The sequence below is a fragment of the Rhododendron vialii genome, chromosome 2a (genome assembly GCF_030253575.1).
Source record: "Rhododendron vialii isolate Sample 1 chromosome 2a, ASM3025357v1".
Taxonomy (NCBI): Eukaryota; Viridiplantae; Streptophyta; class Magnoliopsida; order Ericales; family Ericaceae; genus Rhododendron; species Rhododendron vialii.
This window is the reverse complement of record NC_080558.1, coordinates 37416702-37432506: the sequence shown is the minus strand read 5'-3', so window position 1 is coordinate 37432506 and position 15805 is coordinate 37416702. Positions and strand designations below refer to the sequence as shown.

At 35.9% G+C, this 15805-nt stretch overlaps 1 protein-coding gene across 5 annotated transcripts in view; it reads left to right on the top strand.

Annotated features, from left to right (window-relative positions):
- The first annotated feature begins 5994 nt into the window (after positions 1 to 5994).
- LOC131316188 (protein FORGETTER 1-like) overlaps positions 5995 to 15805 on the top strand; it is a 30333-nt gene continuing 20522 nt past the window's right edge. For 3 of the 5 annotated variants that reach the window (XR_009197031.1, XR_009197032.1, XM_058345482.1), the window contains exons 1-11: positions 5995 to 6291; positions 8934 to 8999; positions 9111 to 9284; positions 9360 to 9490; positions 9649 to 9725; positions 10588 to 10769; positions 10926 to 11003; positions 13568 to 13700; positions 14480 to 14540; positions 14621 to 14702; positions 15574 to 15702. Coding sequence is in view for 3 of the 5 variants with exons in the window: in XM_058345482.1 (XP_058201465.1) it covers positions 6193 to 6291; positions 8934 to 8999; positions 9111 to 9284; positions 9360 to 9490; positions 9649 to 9725; positions 10588 to 10769; positions 10926 to 11003; positions 13568 to 13700; positions 14480 to 14540; positions 14621 to 14702; positions 15574 to 15702 (1212 nt within the window). In the remaining 2 variants the exon portion in view is untranslated. Of the gene's footprint in view, positions 6292 to 8354; positions 8784 to 8933; positions 9000 to 9110; positions 9285 to 9359; positions 9491 to 9648; positions 9726 to 10587; positions 10770 to 10925; positions 11004 to 13567; positions 13701 to 14479; positions 14541 to 14620; positions 14703 to 15573; positions 15703 to 15805 lie in introns of those variants that run through there. The other 2 variants (XM_058345483.1, XM_058345484.1) reach the window with 2 other exon arrangements.

Genomic DNA, 15805 nt, shown 5'->3' with positions numbered 1-15805 from the left:
ATGGACCTAAATCCTAAGTCACATTATTCAAAAGTGGGTGCGCGCGAGCGCCAGCGTGAAATCGTCTTTGAATAACATTTTAAACTACTAAAATTTGCCAAAAAAAATGAGAATTCAGAGTGCGAGCACAACATGAGGATTGAGAGTGAGAATGCATGACATTTGAAGGAATGTGTGAGTGAAAATTTCCCTAAAGTTAAAGTAGCATTAGTTGTTTTTTGTAAGTTATGTTTGCGATTTCAAGTATGTTTTGCTTCTTTACACTATTTTGTCATTTGGTACATTCTCATTTCCCCCTCATGTTATTGTCACCAGTAAGAGCGTGATATTTTGTCTTTGACCCTAAGATGTCTAAATCAAATTCCTTAGAAGAGCTAGTAAATGTTGGCTAGTTTTGTAAAAAGTAAATATTAGGAACAAAAATTAGAAAAAAATCTTTATTACGACTATGATATTTATTGGTGATAGGCTGATAGCTTCCATCTTGCATTATCAATCCAAAACAACAGTTGCATAATGAAAGGTGCTCTTATGAGCTAGTGACCAACAATAATCGTGTTATTCGAATCATTTTCCAGTATAATAGCATCCAAGTTTAAACCTTCTTCTTATTCACTGGCTTGGATATTACACTGGGGTAAGTCCTCCTTTTATAGGCGTAAGGAGACTGATTACATCATCAAACAGTACCTATACATAATTGGTCATTACTGTTTTGCCACACATAATTGGTACATGCCATTTGTTGCCGTAAACTTTCCTACTGCCTAATTCAAACTAAAGTACATACAACTTTACACATCACCTAATAAACAGTACACTCCAATTATTCACCCTCTCCGGAAAAAAGGACAACACTACCATACTTTAGATTACAGACACAAAAGTAAATATATACCACAAAAGAGACAGGTGGCATGAACACAGGGATATTATCAGCCCTCAACACATGCCCTAGCTTCCACAACTTCTACCAAATGTAAAAACACTAACTCTGGAGCACAATTTGCCATGGAATTGCAATTATAGTCCCTTAAACAATCCCAATGCCAACACATTTGAATTTAGGATCTAGCTAGACTGAATCAACACTAAATTCGTAAACATCACCTAGAGGAGAACTCAAGATATTGGAAAATAATATCTACTACTTCACCAAGTTCATTTCTTTTCAGTTTGTGCAACACATTCTTCTATGCTTCCATGTTGCTCAAGCCAAGCCGCAAAGCCGCTAGACCAAGAGAAATCAACATGCAAAAGTATTTCTCTAATCCAGTCCTAAAGTCCCCTGAACTCAAAATGGAACACAACTTGCCCCATGTTGTATCTCCACAGTTCCACAGCCAAGCAGCTACACATCAATGGATGTTCCCCTACCCAACCACACCCTTGAACATACGTTGAGCACCAGATATCCTGCCAATGTACTACACAGCAGTATAAAGTCCTTTTATACAATCTTTACATAAAAACTATTGTCTTCCATGGTACTTGCATGCACGTAATTTTTCCATCAATTTTCCAATAGGATCTTGATCCTTCCCAGGCAAGAGATGCATAATATGTATCCTTGTGTGTGTGTGTGGTTTTTTTTTTTTTCCATTCAGTCATATTTCATCAAACAACTAGGCTGCGTTTTCTTTGTAAGGATGTCGGCAAATCCTCCCAAAAGATTATTACCTCTGACTGTGTACATTATTTGGTCGGGAAGTTACAGATGAAACAGTACGGAAATAGTGAACCAAGATTGAATTACCTGTTGGAAGTTCTTGTGGTTGTCTTCCTTTACAACAAACTGGCAACCTCACCACTTCAAATGCTTCTCCCTAGTGTTAATTTGCCCTTTTTTTTTTTGGGATGTAATGTTGGTAGTGAGGAATCTGAAGATAAACGTGAAGGGGATTCTATTTTCCCATTTATAGAGGAGATCCATTGCAAAAAAGGATTGAAGGGGTGCTTGTCGTTCAGGTTGTGTCGCTTCGGTTGGAGTGTTATATTGTGTCGGTTGAGAAGAGGTGTAGGACAGAGCTGGTATTAGTTGCAAGTGCTTGGGGCATTTGTGAAAATTAAAAAGGAGAGATCATCTTCGTAGATTTAAAAAAAAAGTAGTATAGTATAGATTTTGAGAAGTAAAAACAGTACACTCTTGTCGCAGTAATGAAACAAAAACTATCATCATTTTAAAAGGGAGAATATATGCCATGTTGAATTCAAAAATATTATTAAATGCAAGAATCCTGACATGGTGTGAAGGATTATTATTTGATCTTATTTCTCTTTATTGATCTTCTTATTCCCTTGTATTGATAAGAAATTGGGCACATACGACATGAGTGTGTGTGACTACGTCGTGTGTGGGAGTGGGTATTCGAGCAGGATCCCCTGTACGAATACCGCTGTCCAACTCCCACCCCCCGTCCCACTCTCCTACGCATGACACGTTGGCCCCTTGGTCTTCTCCTCTAACTCTGTTAAAACCGGTTAACCTATAATTTTATTTGAGATCATGTGGAGTAGAAACTTAATTATGAAAGCTTTAAAGGCAAAATTTAATTATGATCTTTTAGGATAAAATGTGGTCTAAAAAAATTAAGTGCTCCAATTTTTAATCTGTTTGAACCAGCGAATAAATCTTATTTTTTGATCATTTTATCCTAAAGGATCATAATTAAATTTTGTCTCTAAGACTCTCATAATTAAGTTTTTGGTATTTATTTGAGACCCTATGGAGCATAAATTTAATTATGAGAAACTTAGAGATAAAAACTTAATTATAATCCTTTAGGATAAAATGATCAAAAAAATAAGATCTTTTCACTGGTTCAAAGAGATTAAAAATTGGAGCACTTAATGCGTTTGAACCAGTGAAAAGCTCTTTTTTTTTTTATCATTTTATCCTAAAGAATCATAATTAAGTTTTTGTCTCTATGGTTCGCATAATTAAGTTTTTGATTTTTATTTGAGACCTTATGGAGCAGAAATTTAATTATGAGAAACTTAGACACAAAATTTAATTATGATCCTTTAAAATAATATGATCAGCAAAACAATATTTTTGCATTGGTTCAAACGGATTAAAAATTAGAGTACTTAATTTTTTAACCATATTTTTTAGTATATAAACTGTCTAAAAATACCATGTAAAAAAAACTGTCTAAAAATTTATGTGCTCTAATTTTTAATCCATTTGAACCAGTGAAAAGATCTTATTTTTCTGATCATTTTATCCTAAAAGATCATGATTAAAATTTTCCTCTAGGGCTTTCATAACTAAGTTTATGCTCCTCAGGATCTCAAATATAATTAGAGGTTAACTGGTTTTAACAAAGTTAGAGGAGAAGACCAAAGACCAATGTGTCATGTGTAGGAGAGTGGAACTGGGGGTAATCGGACAGGGGATCCGGAGCCATTCGAGCTCGTATAATTCCCTAGCAGTTGAGGTTCTAATAAAAATAGCTATAAATTTTTTTTTAGTGGGTAATATTGGAAATTAGTTTTGTGGCACATCTTCAAAAATTCGTTCGCATCCATTAATATAGAGATGGCAATGGATAGGGTATGGATCGGGGACCCTATTCCATACCCAATCCCCAACAATCCCCGTCCCAATCCCTTTTGAGGATGTTAAATAAAGAACCAAATTCACCTCTTAATGGGGATTTGGGTTTCTCCGAATATACCCATATCCATGTTAGAACTTTGGTTCACAAAATTCATTTTATAACAACAAATATTAAAACACATAACCATGAAAATAAAACAAAGTATTATGCAAATTGTGAAAGTAAGAAAGATGTTGCGAGAATGAGAATCATGTAGTCACTTTCCTAAGGCTAATATTCCTCCGCTCATGAAGGTTCCGCCGGAGTGTACTAGCTCCAAGATTAAACTCAAGAGCTCACAAGTAGTTCTCATTCGATGTTCAGGACCACCAGGAGATTTGAACGAGTAACGAACCGAGTTGCCCAATAATATAAAAAGTAGTATAAGAATATTCTAAAACCCTCTTTTATTGTTTGTGTATACTCTCCAAATAGTTCCTTCACTTTTTCTCATTTTCACACTTGTCAAAACCCATATATACAGAGGTTATTGGATTTAAGACCCATTTATTGATATATATATATATATAAAATATGATAAGAATAAATATCACTTTTATGTTTTGTAACCGACAACATTTATGCACTAATATTGTAAAAGAAAAGTAATTATAGGTAATAAATATTTTAATTTATTTTTATTAAAATCTTTCCATGTTCCAACAATCCAAACCAAAAAATATAAGAAGTCAAGAATAAAACTAAATTGATATTATGTGGATATTAATAAACAAGTGCAAAACATCATTTGCTAGAAAAAATTGTGTTGTAAGATTGTAGACATGGATATTCCACCCGCTAAAAACAATGAAAGATGAGAATAGTAAAGAGTGATAAAAATGTTGAGAATCTAAATAAAACTTCTTAAAATTCTAAACCCCTCCAAATTTTGAATAAGTCAATCAATCTATTATCAGCAACAAATACTTAAAATTTCTAAAAACATGTCACAACCCTTCAATTAAATAATACCATATATATAGTTAAAAATTAAATAATAAAGGTAAAATAGGACATAATTTCTCATGTGATAGCTTTTAAATGAACACTGTAAGACTGTGATTTAAATCGCTGTTTCAAAATAGACTGTTGCAAAATGTACTACCTAAATACAAACTTTGACAACAACCCTCCAAGCGCTTCATCCTAATCCGGCCTGCATCCGGAAGGAGTTTTTTTAAAATCGGGATCATTTAAAATACTTTTTGACAATTAAAATAAATCATTGCACCGTACTGTTCTTTTGAAAGTTTTTTTTTTTTTTTATCTCCCAAACTATGCACCTTTTCTCTACTTAGTCCTATCAATTTGACGATTTACCGTTATCTACTTAGTTCAATAGATAACGGAAGTTAGGAATTTGGACGGAAAATGCCACATAAGGCCTGTATGGGACCCTATAGAGCAGATAAAAATTAATTATGACCCTTTGAAATAAAATGATCAGAAAAATAAGATCTTCGCACCGATTTTAACTAATTGAAAATTAGAACTCTTAATTTTGTAATCATATTTTTTAGTATATAAACCTTGGAAAAAATTAAGTGCTCGAATTTTCAATCCGTTTGGAATAATGTGAAGATCTTATTTTTCTGATAATATTATTCTAAAGAGTCATGATTAATTTTTATCTTTAGGTCTATCATAATTAAATATTTATTTTTTATTTGGGACCGTTTAGAATAGATACTTGATTATGAAAGCTCTAGAAAGAAAAATTAATTAAAATGATCAAAATAATAAGATATTCACACCGGTTCATATGGATTAAAAATTAGAGCGCTTAATTTTTAACCATATTTTTAATATATAAATAGTCTAATTCTATATAAAGAACTCAGTCTTTTAAAAAAAAAAATGTATGTGTTAGTTTCTATAAAATACCACATACCACGTAAGATTTTAATATATGAACCTTGTAAAAAAATTAAGTGTTTTTAATTTTCAATCTGTTTGAACTGATGCGAATGTCTTATTTTTCTGATCATTTTATCCTAAAGGGTTATAATTAATTTTTATCTCTAAAGCTTTTATAATCAAATATCTGCTTTACAGGGTTTCAAATAGGATCTTACTTGACATTAGTAGAGAAAATATACATAGTTTAGGGGATAAAAGAAAAAAAAAACTCTTCTTTTAATGGACAAGAAGGCAAACCCGGGGTGTGCACGCTCAACATGGTGCTGTGCGCGATCCGAGCAGTCGAATCCGATGGTTCGAAACTCATTTCGATAATAGATAATCGAAAGCTATTTATTACCGAGATGAGACCTAAGCCATCGGATGGTGCATCCGACGGCTCGAATTGTGCATAACACCGTCCTCCAATCCCAATAAGGCTCTCCGAGTTCCCCAAATATATTCACCATCTTTTACTACTCGGAAAACGAAATTTTTAGTAATGCATATAATGCATATATAGCAGCTAAAATAAAAGGAAAAAAAAAAATGCGAGGGAGAAACTCTTTGGTTTCCCGCTCTTCCATTGACACAGTACGATCTTTACCCCCACGATTTGCTTTATATTCACCCTTCCCTTCCATCACAATTTAGTAGTACAAGTTTCAGTAAAAAAATTGAGAGCCGGGGAATGGAGCAGCCGTCCGTACCACTTCCTCCGCCGCTGTACCCACAACAACCACAACCACAACCACCGCCACCGCCATCGCCTGCTGAAGAAATCAACGAGGTCTTTTTCGTCATTTGTCTTTCCTCTCCTTTTTCTTTTTTAATCTCTATATATTCTGTTAAAATCTAGATCGGATTGCTTACGGGAAAAAAAAAAAAAAACTATGAGCTTTAGATTATTTAGTTTTTAAGACGTCGCTCTACGGTTAGTTGCAAGTTTTTTGGGCTATTTTGAGTTCCTATTTGCGAACAAAGATGGGGAAAAGACATTAGGGTGTGTTTGGATCAAGGGTTTAGGTAATTTATTTTTTTGAGTGGAAAAGAAAAGGTGCGAGAGAGATGCATTTGGTTTGTGTGGGGAAATCCCCTGCATTTTGTTCTTCATCCACTAGTTTCTTTTAACAATAAAAAAGGAAGAAGAAGTCCATTTTAAAAACCCTTGGTCCAAACACAGCCTTAGGAAGTACAATGAATACCTTGTTGTGGCACTTTTGAACTGAGTTTGGGCTATTTTGAGTTCCTCATTATGAACACAGATGGAAAATAGAACGTAGGGTGTGCTCGGTTTAAGGTTTTGTTAGTGTTTGTTTGTTTTGGGTTTTGAGAGGGGTTTTTGGGGTAATGAGTGGAGAGTAATATTTGAGGAGAATACTTATTGGAGACCGTGTGCAGAGGGAGAGGGTTGGGTCTCTAGACCCAAACCGAACACAAAGGTCCGAGAAAGATACCTTAAGTTTGTGTAGGGAAAGTCCCCTACACTAAATGTAGGCTCCATCAGATAGAGTTTTTGAAAATTCTCTTGTTACTTTTTCCTTCTTCCTCTACTACTTGTCATAGGCTTTGTCTTGGCAATTAAATGTTAATGTACGGGCACTAGTCTATTTGTTTGTATTTGCTTTCAAAACAGGAGTTACATTGGTCCTCCGTTTCTTGTGTTTGCTTGATAAGAAATTAGAACTTGACTTCTATAGCATTTTGGTGGAGCGTGTGTCTTTTTAGAAGGATTGATAATTGGTAGTCATTTACCTTAACTTTGAGTGTTTCACGTGCACGAGGATGCTATTTGTCTTGTCTCGTAGCTTTGATGATCAGCGTTCATTTCATGATTGTTCATTTCTCTTGTGAATGACCTAGCCCCATGCGTATCTGTATGGCTACCCTTGCTCAGCACTTAATGACTCACGCTTTGTGACATTGAACTTGTGAGATTTCAAGTTCATTACTGCATCTGATTTTCACTGAAATGTTTGTCGTAAGCCATTTTTTTTTTCTATACAAGGCATTCTCTCAATGCCATTATGTGAGATACTTGAAGATGTAGAAAATGGGAAAAATTCATAAATCAACTAAAATCTCAACGTACAGTAATTCAATGACACCATTCTAGTATACGTGGATAATTTATCTTGGATGATGTAACTCGTATGATAGTTGCCAAATGGATCCGTTGCATACTGTGTTGATATGCTCTTCTTTTACACCTCTTATAGCAGAATATCCACATTCCAGCACATATTAGTTGTATCGATTGCCCCAATAGTTGTGTTGTATCAACTATAGGGGATTTAGGATGTTTTGTTGAACTTCCTTGTACCTTCTTGCAAATCTTGACGGCATCGCATTTTTTTCTTGATGTGTGCCCTAGAGTAGCTTTAAATTCTGCAATTAGTCACTTCCCAAACCTTGGTGTACTTTATGAATACTCGTATGTGTTTGTGGTATGCAATTTTATTTCATTACCACAAACGATTCAATGTTTAATTTGGTTTGAGTCTAACTAGAATTGACTTGAAATCTAATAGCTCATAGAACTTCCCTCTTCCTTCAGTGTTCTTTTTTCTTGTGCTTTCTATGGACACAGATTTTTATTTGTTTAACTTTGATGAAATTTTTAAGGTCTTTCGGGAGGTTGTCAAGGAGGCATCTGGTGTCTTAGTTCAACCAACTAATTTTCCCAAACAGGTGGACTATTTAGTTATCTTTGGACGATTATTAGGGTGCATAGACGAGAGAAGAAAAAGAATAGAATGAGAGTCTGAGTGTCATTAGCTCAGGCTGAAATGCCTTGGCGATTCCTAAAGCCTGCATATCACTTCTTCTGAGGTTTATGTTTTTGTGGGTCTGGGGGGAAAGATTTTGGTTTTACTTTTCACAAAATTTTGAAAGCTTCTTTCTCGTTCCGTTCCCTCAAAGGCTCTAACCAGATGGTCTGATGTAGGCACTTCCTCTATTAAACTAAATTATTTTACTCCTTCCCTTACACCTTGACCGTTGCTTTCTTTGCGTAGACTTTATTTTTACCCTCAGAATAGATTCTCTGATGCTGCAAGGAAGTGGTGTCACAAATATGTGTTGCATGTCTTGAAAGCAGAAGGAGACTATTAACCTTCTCCTCTTGCACTTAGTGGGACCGGAGAATCGCAGCATATGCTTTGTACCTTGTTCGGGTTGCATGTGTTATGCCTTGGACCTAAGAAGCACGGATAAGGATACATGGTACAGACACGACACTAGATGGACACGTCATTTCTCCAAAAACTAGGACAGGGACAGGTAGAGTAAAACCACGATTCGTACGATTCATTACCCATTCCATCCCTATCTCGATTCATTTCGTATTGTTTTAGCATGAACCGTGAATTCAAGTACTCCAAATTTTCCGATTTAAATTGTTATGCATATTCGCATGTTGGAACCTCTCAGGTAGCTGTTGAAGTAGAGCGAGAAGAAAGTGAAGGTGGCACGGTGGGAGAAACATTCACAGACTATGTGGGTTTTCTCTTTTTTCCTGGCTTTTTTGCACATCTGTTGGTGTTAGTTTCTTCCTTGAGTTGGATTTTTAATTCCTTTTGTTCTTGGTCTCTTCTGATTTGAGTCCAGCGCCCTCCAAAACTTCGTATTGGGCCTTGCCATCCTGATCCTGTTGTAGAGACTTCATCCTTATCAGCAGTGCATCCACCTGAACCAACTTATGATCTGAAGATCAAAGATGAACTAGAAAGTTCAGGACCATTGTCATGCTTGCAAATTGAGACACTGGTTTATGCTAGCCAGGTTGTTTTTATGACTTGACTTCAGATCCTCGTTTTGTAAATCATCATTCGCGACGTAATGTGCTTCCTATTACAGAGACATCTCCAGCACCTTCCAGATGGTGCCAGGGCAGGTTTTTTTATTGGAGATGGAGCTGGTGTGGGCAAAGGACGAACAATTGCAGGATTAATATTGGAGAACTGGCGTCACGGGAGGAGGAAAGCATTGTAAGATTTTGGTTGATCTTTTAATGCATACACAGGTTGCCATGGTCATATACTTGAGTCAATTTCTCACTAAAAGGTCTAGTAACTGTATTGGTTGTCAGGAATTGTTTCTTGGACCCATGTTATAATGCTTTTACTTGCTACCAATGACATCACAGGTGGATTTCTGTTGGTTCAGACTTGAAATTTGATGCAAGAAGAGACTTAGACGACGTCGGTGCAACAAATATTGAAGGTTGATGTTTATTCTTTTGTATTTCGGATACAATAGGGAATTGACTTCGCTATAGAACCACAGTACGCTAGTTGCATGCATCTTCTCTTTCTTTTTCTTTTCCTCTTGGAAGGATTGTTTTCTGTGTTTCCTCAATCCATCCCTTTAGCAACTCTTAGTGAAAAAGGCACGAGATCAAAAGATAGCCTCTCTTTGGAATTATGTCCTTGGTTTGGGCTAACCTTGTTGCTACTTCAAATTATCAAGTTAACGTGGTTGGTATAATGAGGGGGAGATACAACATGCTATATTACGTAGTTCTGTTCGACTAGAGTGGTATGGACCGTATGGTAGTATACGTCTTACACTCGGCACCTGTGTAAGGGTATAAGATGTGTATTTGACATGGTTACGTAGGGCTAAGTAGTCAAGGTTTTTTGAACAACTGTTGAGTTTACTATAGCTGTGCATAAGAACACATTTTTAAACGCCATGTTACCCTGGAAAACTAAATGTATTTATAAGGATATGAAATGCAGTAGTGTCTTTATATCTTCAGTCTAGAGTATTACACAATTTGGACACTTAGATATGTACTTGGACCAGGCAGCGCACGTGAATTAATCTAACATAGACAATGCACATGAATTATTTACGAATTGAGAAGGGAAAAAAGCAACCGGACATAAAAGTTGTTCATAAAGCAGAGCTTAAGTATGTAATACCTACTTTCGTTTCTCCTATTTTCCAAGGTTGAGGATTTGGTGGACTTATTTGAAATTGTACTATTGAAATCTTGTCGAATTTGTTATTGGTTCCTCTAGGTCTTAATGCTTTTCTCGGGCTGAACTTAAGCTGATCTTTTGATCTTTTTTTTTGGCAGTCCATGCCTTGAACAAGCTGTCTTATTCGAAGCTTGATTCAAAGTCTGTCGGCGTTAGGGATGGAGTTATTTTCTTGACGTACAGCTGTCTAATAGCATCTACTGAGAGAGGCCGGTCTCGTTTGCAACAACTTGTACAATGGTGTGGGACAAAATATGACGGTCTTGTCATATTTGATGAGGTAACCGTTCTTGTCTTAGCATGTAATGGATGAATTGCTATGACTCTTATAGTGGTACAAGCCTATCATAGTCATTTCCTGAAATCTTGCCATGGTTGATGCAAAATATGTTGTGATTTCTCTATCTCATAGCTAATCATTCATTGGTTGATATAGTGTCATAAGGCCAAAAATTTGATTCCTGAAGCTGGAGGGCAACCAACGCAGACGGGCCAAGCAGTTCTGGAGCTGCAGGTGACTTAAACAGATTTCTGGTTACACATAATGCTCCAAAATTTTTTATGGTATTTGTTTCTTTGTAACTTTACAACTTTAACTCCCTGGTGTTTTCTTAGTTTTTTGTACGTAGAACGCTTGTTTCTGTAAGGAAACATAAGTTTACAGAAACATAAGTGTCACCGTAAACTTGCATCAAAACTAGCCAAAAATTAAATTTGACGTGAACTAAACAATTACTCTGACAATTTCCTTCAAATTCGGAAAGGCTTCTTAATCACTTAGACACTTCTTCTGTAACCTTGCAATGCCTACCGTAATACAATGATATTTTGAGAATGTGCTCAACTATCGTATGGATCTGTCAGGCTTAGAAGGATTACCATGATGGCAAAAAGTGCTGAAAAGGTTAGAAAATATTACGTCTGAAAAGTAAATTTTACAAAATGCATACTATAGTAGTCTTATAAGAGTGAAGTAGGGTAGTACTGACTTGACATTATTAATCATGTGACCTTAAGAGGCATTTCGGGTTTGTTTGGTTTGGATTTTGAGGGAGGTTTTTGGAGTAATGATTGGAGAGAGATAGATAGAGGAATGAGAGTAATAATTGGATAGAAGACTTATTGGATTAAAAAGGGGAGCTACCTGGGGTTAGTGCCTCGTTGGGCAGTTAAGTGCAATGACTCATAGTAGAGATTTAGTTGGGTCTGTTCAAATCTTCCATGGGCTGAAAGACACATAGCTTGGCCCTTGTATGTTGACAATCAGCTTATGTAACTGTAATATAGTTATTTGAGAAATAAGCCCAAAGCAAATATCATTATCTTTATGATATACCAGAAAAAGAATAATAACAAAATATTTCAAAGTTTCAATCAAGGTTCAGTGGAGCCCCTGTTTACAGGATTAGAGACCCGATGTTTCAACGTCTTCCATAGAATATTTAAACTGTTGTTTTGGGAAAGAAATCAATTTCTCATTTGTTTGTTACCCATAAATTCTGTCTTTTGAACCTTAAGTAATTTAGTTTGCTCCAACTCTTTCCCATCACTTATGTGAATTACGTTTTTTCATTTCTTTCTTTTTGGGTGCTTATACGTTTTTGTTTCTCTTTCAAACTATGTTAAGTTTGGTCTTCCTATCTCCCTTAGGATGTATATTCTCAAGGTCCATATGCATTGGGGCTCTTACAATTGATTTGGAACCACTGTGCAAACTTTAAAAAGCCAAGTATGACATGATGGAATTTTGGTTGTTACTTAGCTTTTGAGAAATTTTTTCTTTGGGACTCTGAAGAGTTAGGCTATTATCATCCTTATCTACTGTTCCCTTAGCATTAATTGGTACTCTATATTTCATGTTTAGTCAGAATTTGTGGTTGAGTGTAGTGGACAAGCCATGATGCGTGGGTACAGGACAAATTTTCACCACATTTACGATGAGCGTGATGTTCCATGCGAGAGTTAATAGAATGATGGCCGAAGTGTTACAATTTACCTTGTTGTTTTCAGGGTGATGCAATCAAAATATGAAAGGGAATCAAGGATTCAAAGAAAAGAGCAAAATCCCATTCAAGGGGATAAACCCCAAAGGGTAGAGAAAAACTGTCTCAATCAATATATTCAATATTCTTAATAATTAAAAAGCTATCAAAATGAAAGACAACTTACCTATTTATAGACTCAAGACCCTAACAATACTAAGGATAGTAAAACGCCCCTAAATCCTACTGCGTCACAGGGCCTAAAATGTGACTGCTGTATATCTTGAGTCTTTTCTAGTCTTTTTTTTCTTTTACTCTACAAAACATGTGAATAGACTGTAGTTGAGTTTGGTTTATTCATAAATATCGTATATTTGGGTCATTCTGTGTGCCTTATTCTTCCTGTAGTCTGTCTTTTCAGTATATAAATGCTAGTTCACTTGGGTTTGCCTTGAAATATTGTCAAATTGAGTTATTCCTTGTGCATTCTGTTAAGCATCAGTTTAAAATACGGGATATAAGGTTGAGAAGTATGAAAATACATTTTCCTTGTTTGCGTCAGGTTGATACTTGATAGTATTGGATATAATATCGGGCTCACAAGAGCCTTTAATTTTAAACCTGCATTTCATAGCTCATGTCAGCTCAGTAGCTCTTTAAAATAAAATTGTAATTTCTTTTCTAGTTATGGCTTCTAATTTTCATGGAGTGTCTCCCTCTACGTTCTCATTTCGTGAAAGTTAGAGTTGCTAATATTATGTCTTGGTTAACTCCAACAATGATCATGTCTTGTTCCCATTGTTGTTCTGGAATTGCTTTTTGTTTTGTGTGTATGTTCATTGCCATTTTCATCTGTTGACATACAATGGGATGCCAAATTTTTTTTGTCCTTTACCCCTCACTTGACTGCATGATCCAATTGACATGAATGAGCTCAGGGATCTTACCTTCTGTGCCCCTTGGCCATGTGGAGCTTAGTTGCAAAATATTTCCTCATCTTGCTTTCTTCATGTTGTATACAGGATCCCGGCAGCTTGTAGTTGGCACAAACATTTTGGAAGTTTTATAACTGTTATTTTCAAATTCTAAATGACAGGCTCGACTTACTGAAGCTCGTGTTATTTATTGCTCAGCAACTGGTGCATCAGAACCACGCAATATGGGTTATATGGTTCGTCTTGGTCTTTGGGGAGCTGGAACGTGTTTCCTTGATTTCCGTGATTTTTTAGGTTTGATTTCTTCTACTGGGAAATTGATCTTTTTGAACGTTTCCAATCTTTGAATCAGTTTCTCGATAGCATGCCTCATATTTTTGGAAGAATGTGTGTTATGGTTATATTGCTTAAGTATAGCACAATGGGCTCACTTCGTACATTAGTTTGTATGAAACATTGTTGGATCTCAACTATACAATCCATAGTATTCTTGTACTGAATTTTCAATTTTTGCACTGACTAGTGGTCCATAACTTCATTCTGTTATTGCGTAATGTAAGCTGGAGGTCTGAGGAACATCATCATATTTGCCCGCTCTCGAATTTGTACTGGAGGAGTTCTAACGCTGAAGTATAGAGCTATTGCACTTCAATGAGCGAAGGGCACATGTAATAAAACTATAAATTATGCTTATACTTGGGGATATGCTTCATATGTCAAGATAAATAACTTGAGGCATAACTTTGGTATCTGAACCAACATTTGATCCGAGTAGCCAAAACATATTTACCAATTTTGCTTACTGTGCCATTTGCATTGTGGCTCTGATCTTTTCTAAAATGCATAGCATGTTTATCTTATTGATTTAGAAATGCTCCCTTTTTCCAATGTGTATAAATTGAGGTAAAACACCAGTGGTTTTGATTTCTCTTGTGCTTGCTAATTTTTCTCATTTTTTTTCCAGTTGCCGTTCTTTAAACCATGAGGCTCTATACGTTAGCCCTCTATGTCTGTGAGGCCATGCGTTAGTGTGTATTTTAGCCAAATCATATATCGGTCCTGTGACATTGTAGGTGCTATACAGAAAGGGGGTGTTGGAGCTCTAGAACTTGTTGCTATGGACATGAAAGCAAGGTTATAAATTAGCATTTCCATGTGGGAGTATGTATTACAGGTCAAATCTCAATTTAAATTCTGCTGTTTAACCCTTTCAGAGGGATGTATGTATGTCGTACACTGAGCTACAAAGGGGCGGAGTTTGAAGTCGTTGAAATTCCGCTAGAGGCCAAAATGATGGTATATCCCAATTCCTTTTACTATGAGTATAAGAATCTGATCATGTATAAATTAGTCACTTTCGGTCAATTATATTTGAAGACTAAAAATGTCACGAGTCTGGCATTCATATAAAGTTTGGAGTGTGGACCATGATGTGAAACCATGGAGTGTGATACACATTGGGGTAGACAGGTTTAACTCATAACCCATTCCCAATTTTAAATTGGCATCAATTCATGAAATATATTTAATCAAGTGTGCACAAGATTTTACATGTGGACACCTTAAGGAATAACCTCCTAAGGAAAAATTGCGTGAACTCACACCCCGAAAATCCACTTTTTTGAATAAAAAAGTTCTGACACTAGAAGTTATAATCGTTTCCCCTTTGAGTGCTGCTGTGTAAAAGTTTGTGACAAGAGTTCTATTTATCAAGTTCAGTTATTAGGATCAGCTAAAGGGAAAAATATGAGTCTCTTTCTTTTCTACTCCTACGTTTTAATCTGATCAGTTTTATTGTTTTGATTAGATATAATCATGCAAGTGTTATCTTTCTTGGACATTTGCTGTTCCTTGAGTTGCTATGAACGGTATAATCTTCAAAATGGGAATGTCCTCCCCCAATTTCTTGAATGCATCAAACTTGAGGAATTTTTCTTCAACGAACAGATGTGAGGAAAAGTCTTCTTCAATGACCAACTTGAGGAAGTTTTCTTTCAGCTAGAAATTGTTGTGTGCAGTGTGCTTAGTTGCCCCATCTTCTTCTTCTAACAGTAGCATTCAAGTCGTGTGGGCACACTTCCAGTCATTGTGATAATCGCTTTCTAATTCGATGCGTGCACTGTGTGTGCAAACTCGATGTGGATTGTTGACATTGCATTGTTTTCAGGGTATGTATAATAGAGCAGCAGAATTTTGGGCTGAGTTGAGAGTGGAATTGCTATCAGCAAATGCATTGCTCACTGTGAAAAAGCCCAAAAATGATCCCCTTTGGAGATTATATTGGGCGAACCATCAGGTGTGTAGCATGTGTTAATTCATAGTGGAAAATTGTCTAGATACTTTCCCTCAAGGTTATTTTGTCACAGTTTTTCTTACTTTGGTTCTTTTCGGAATGTGTT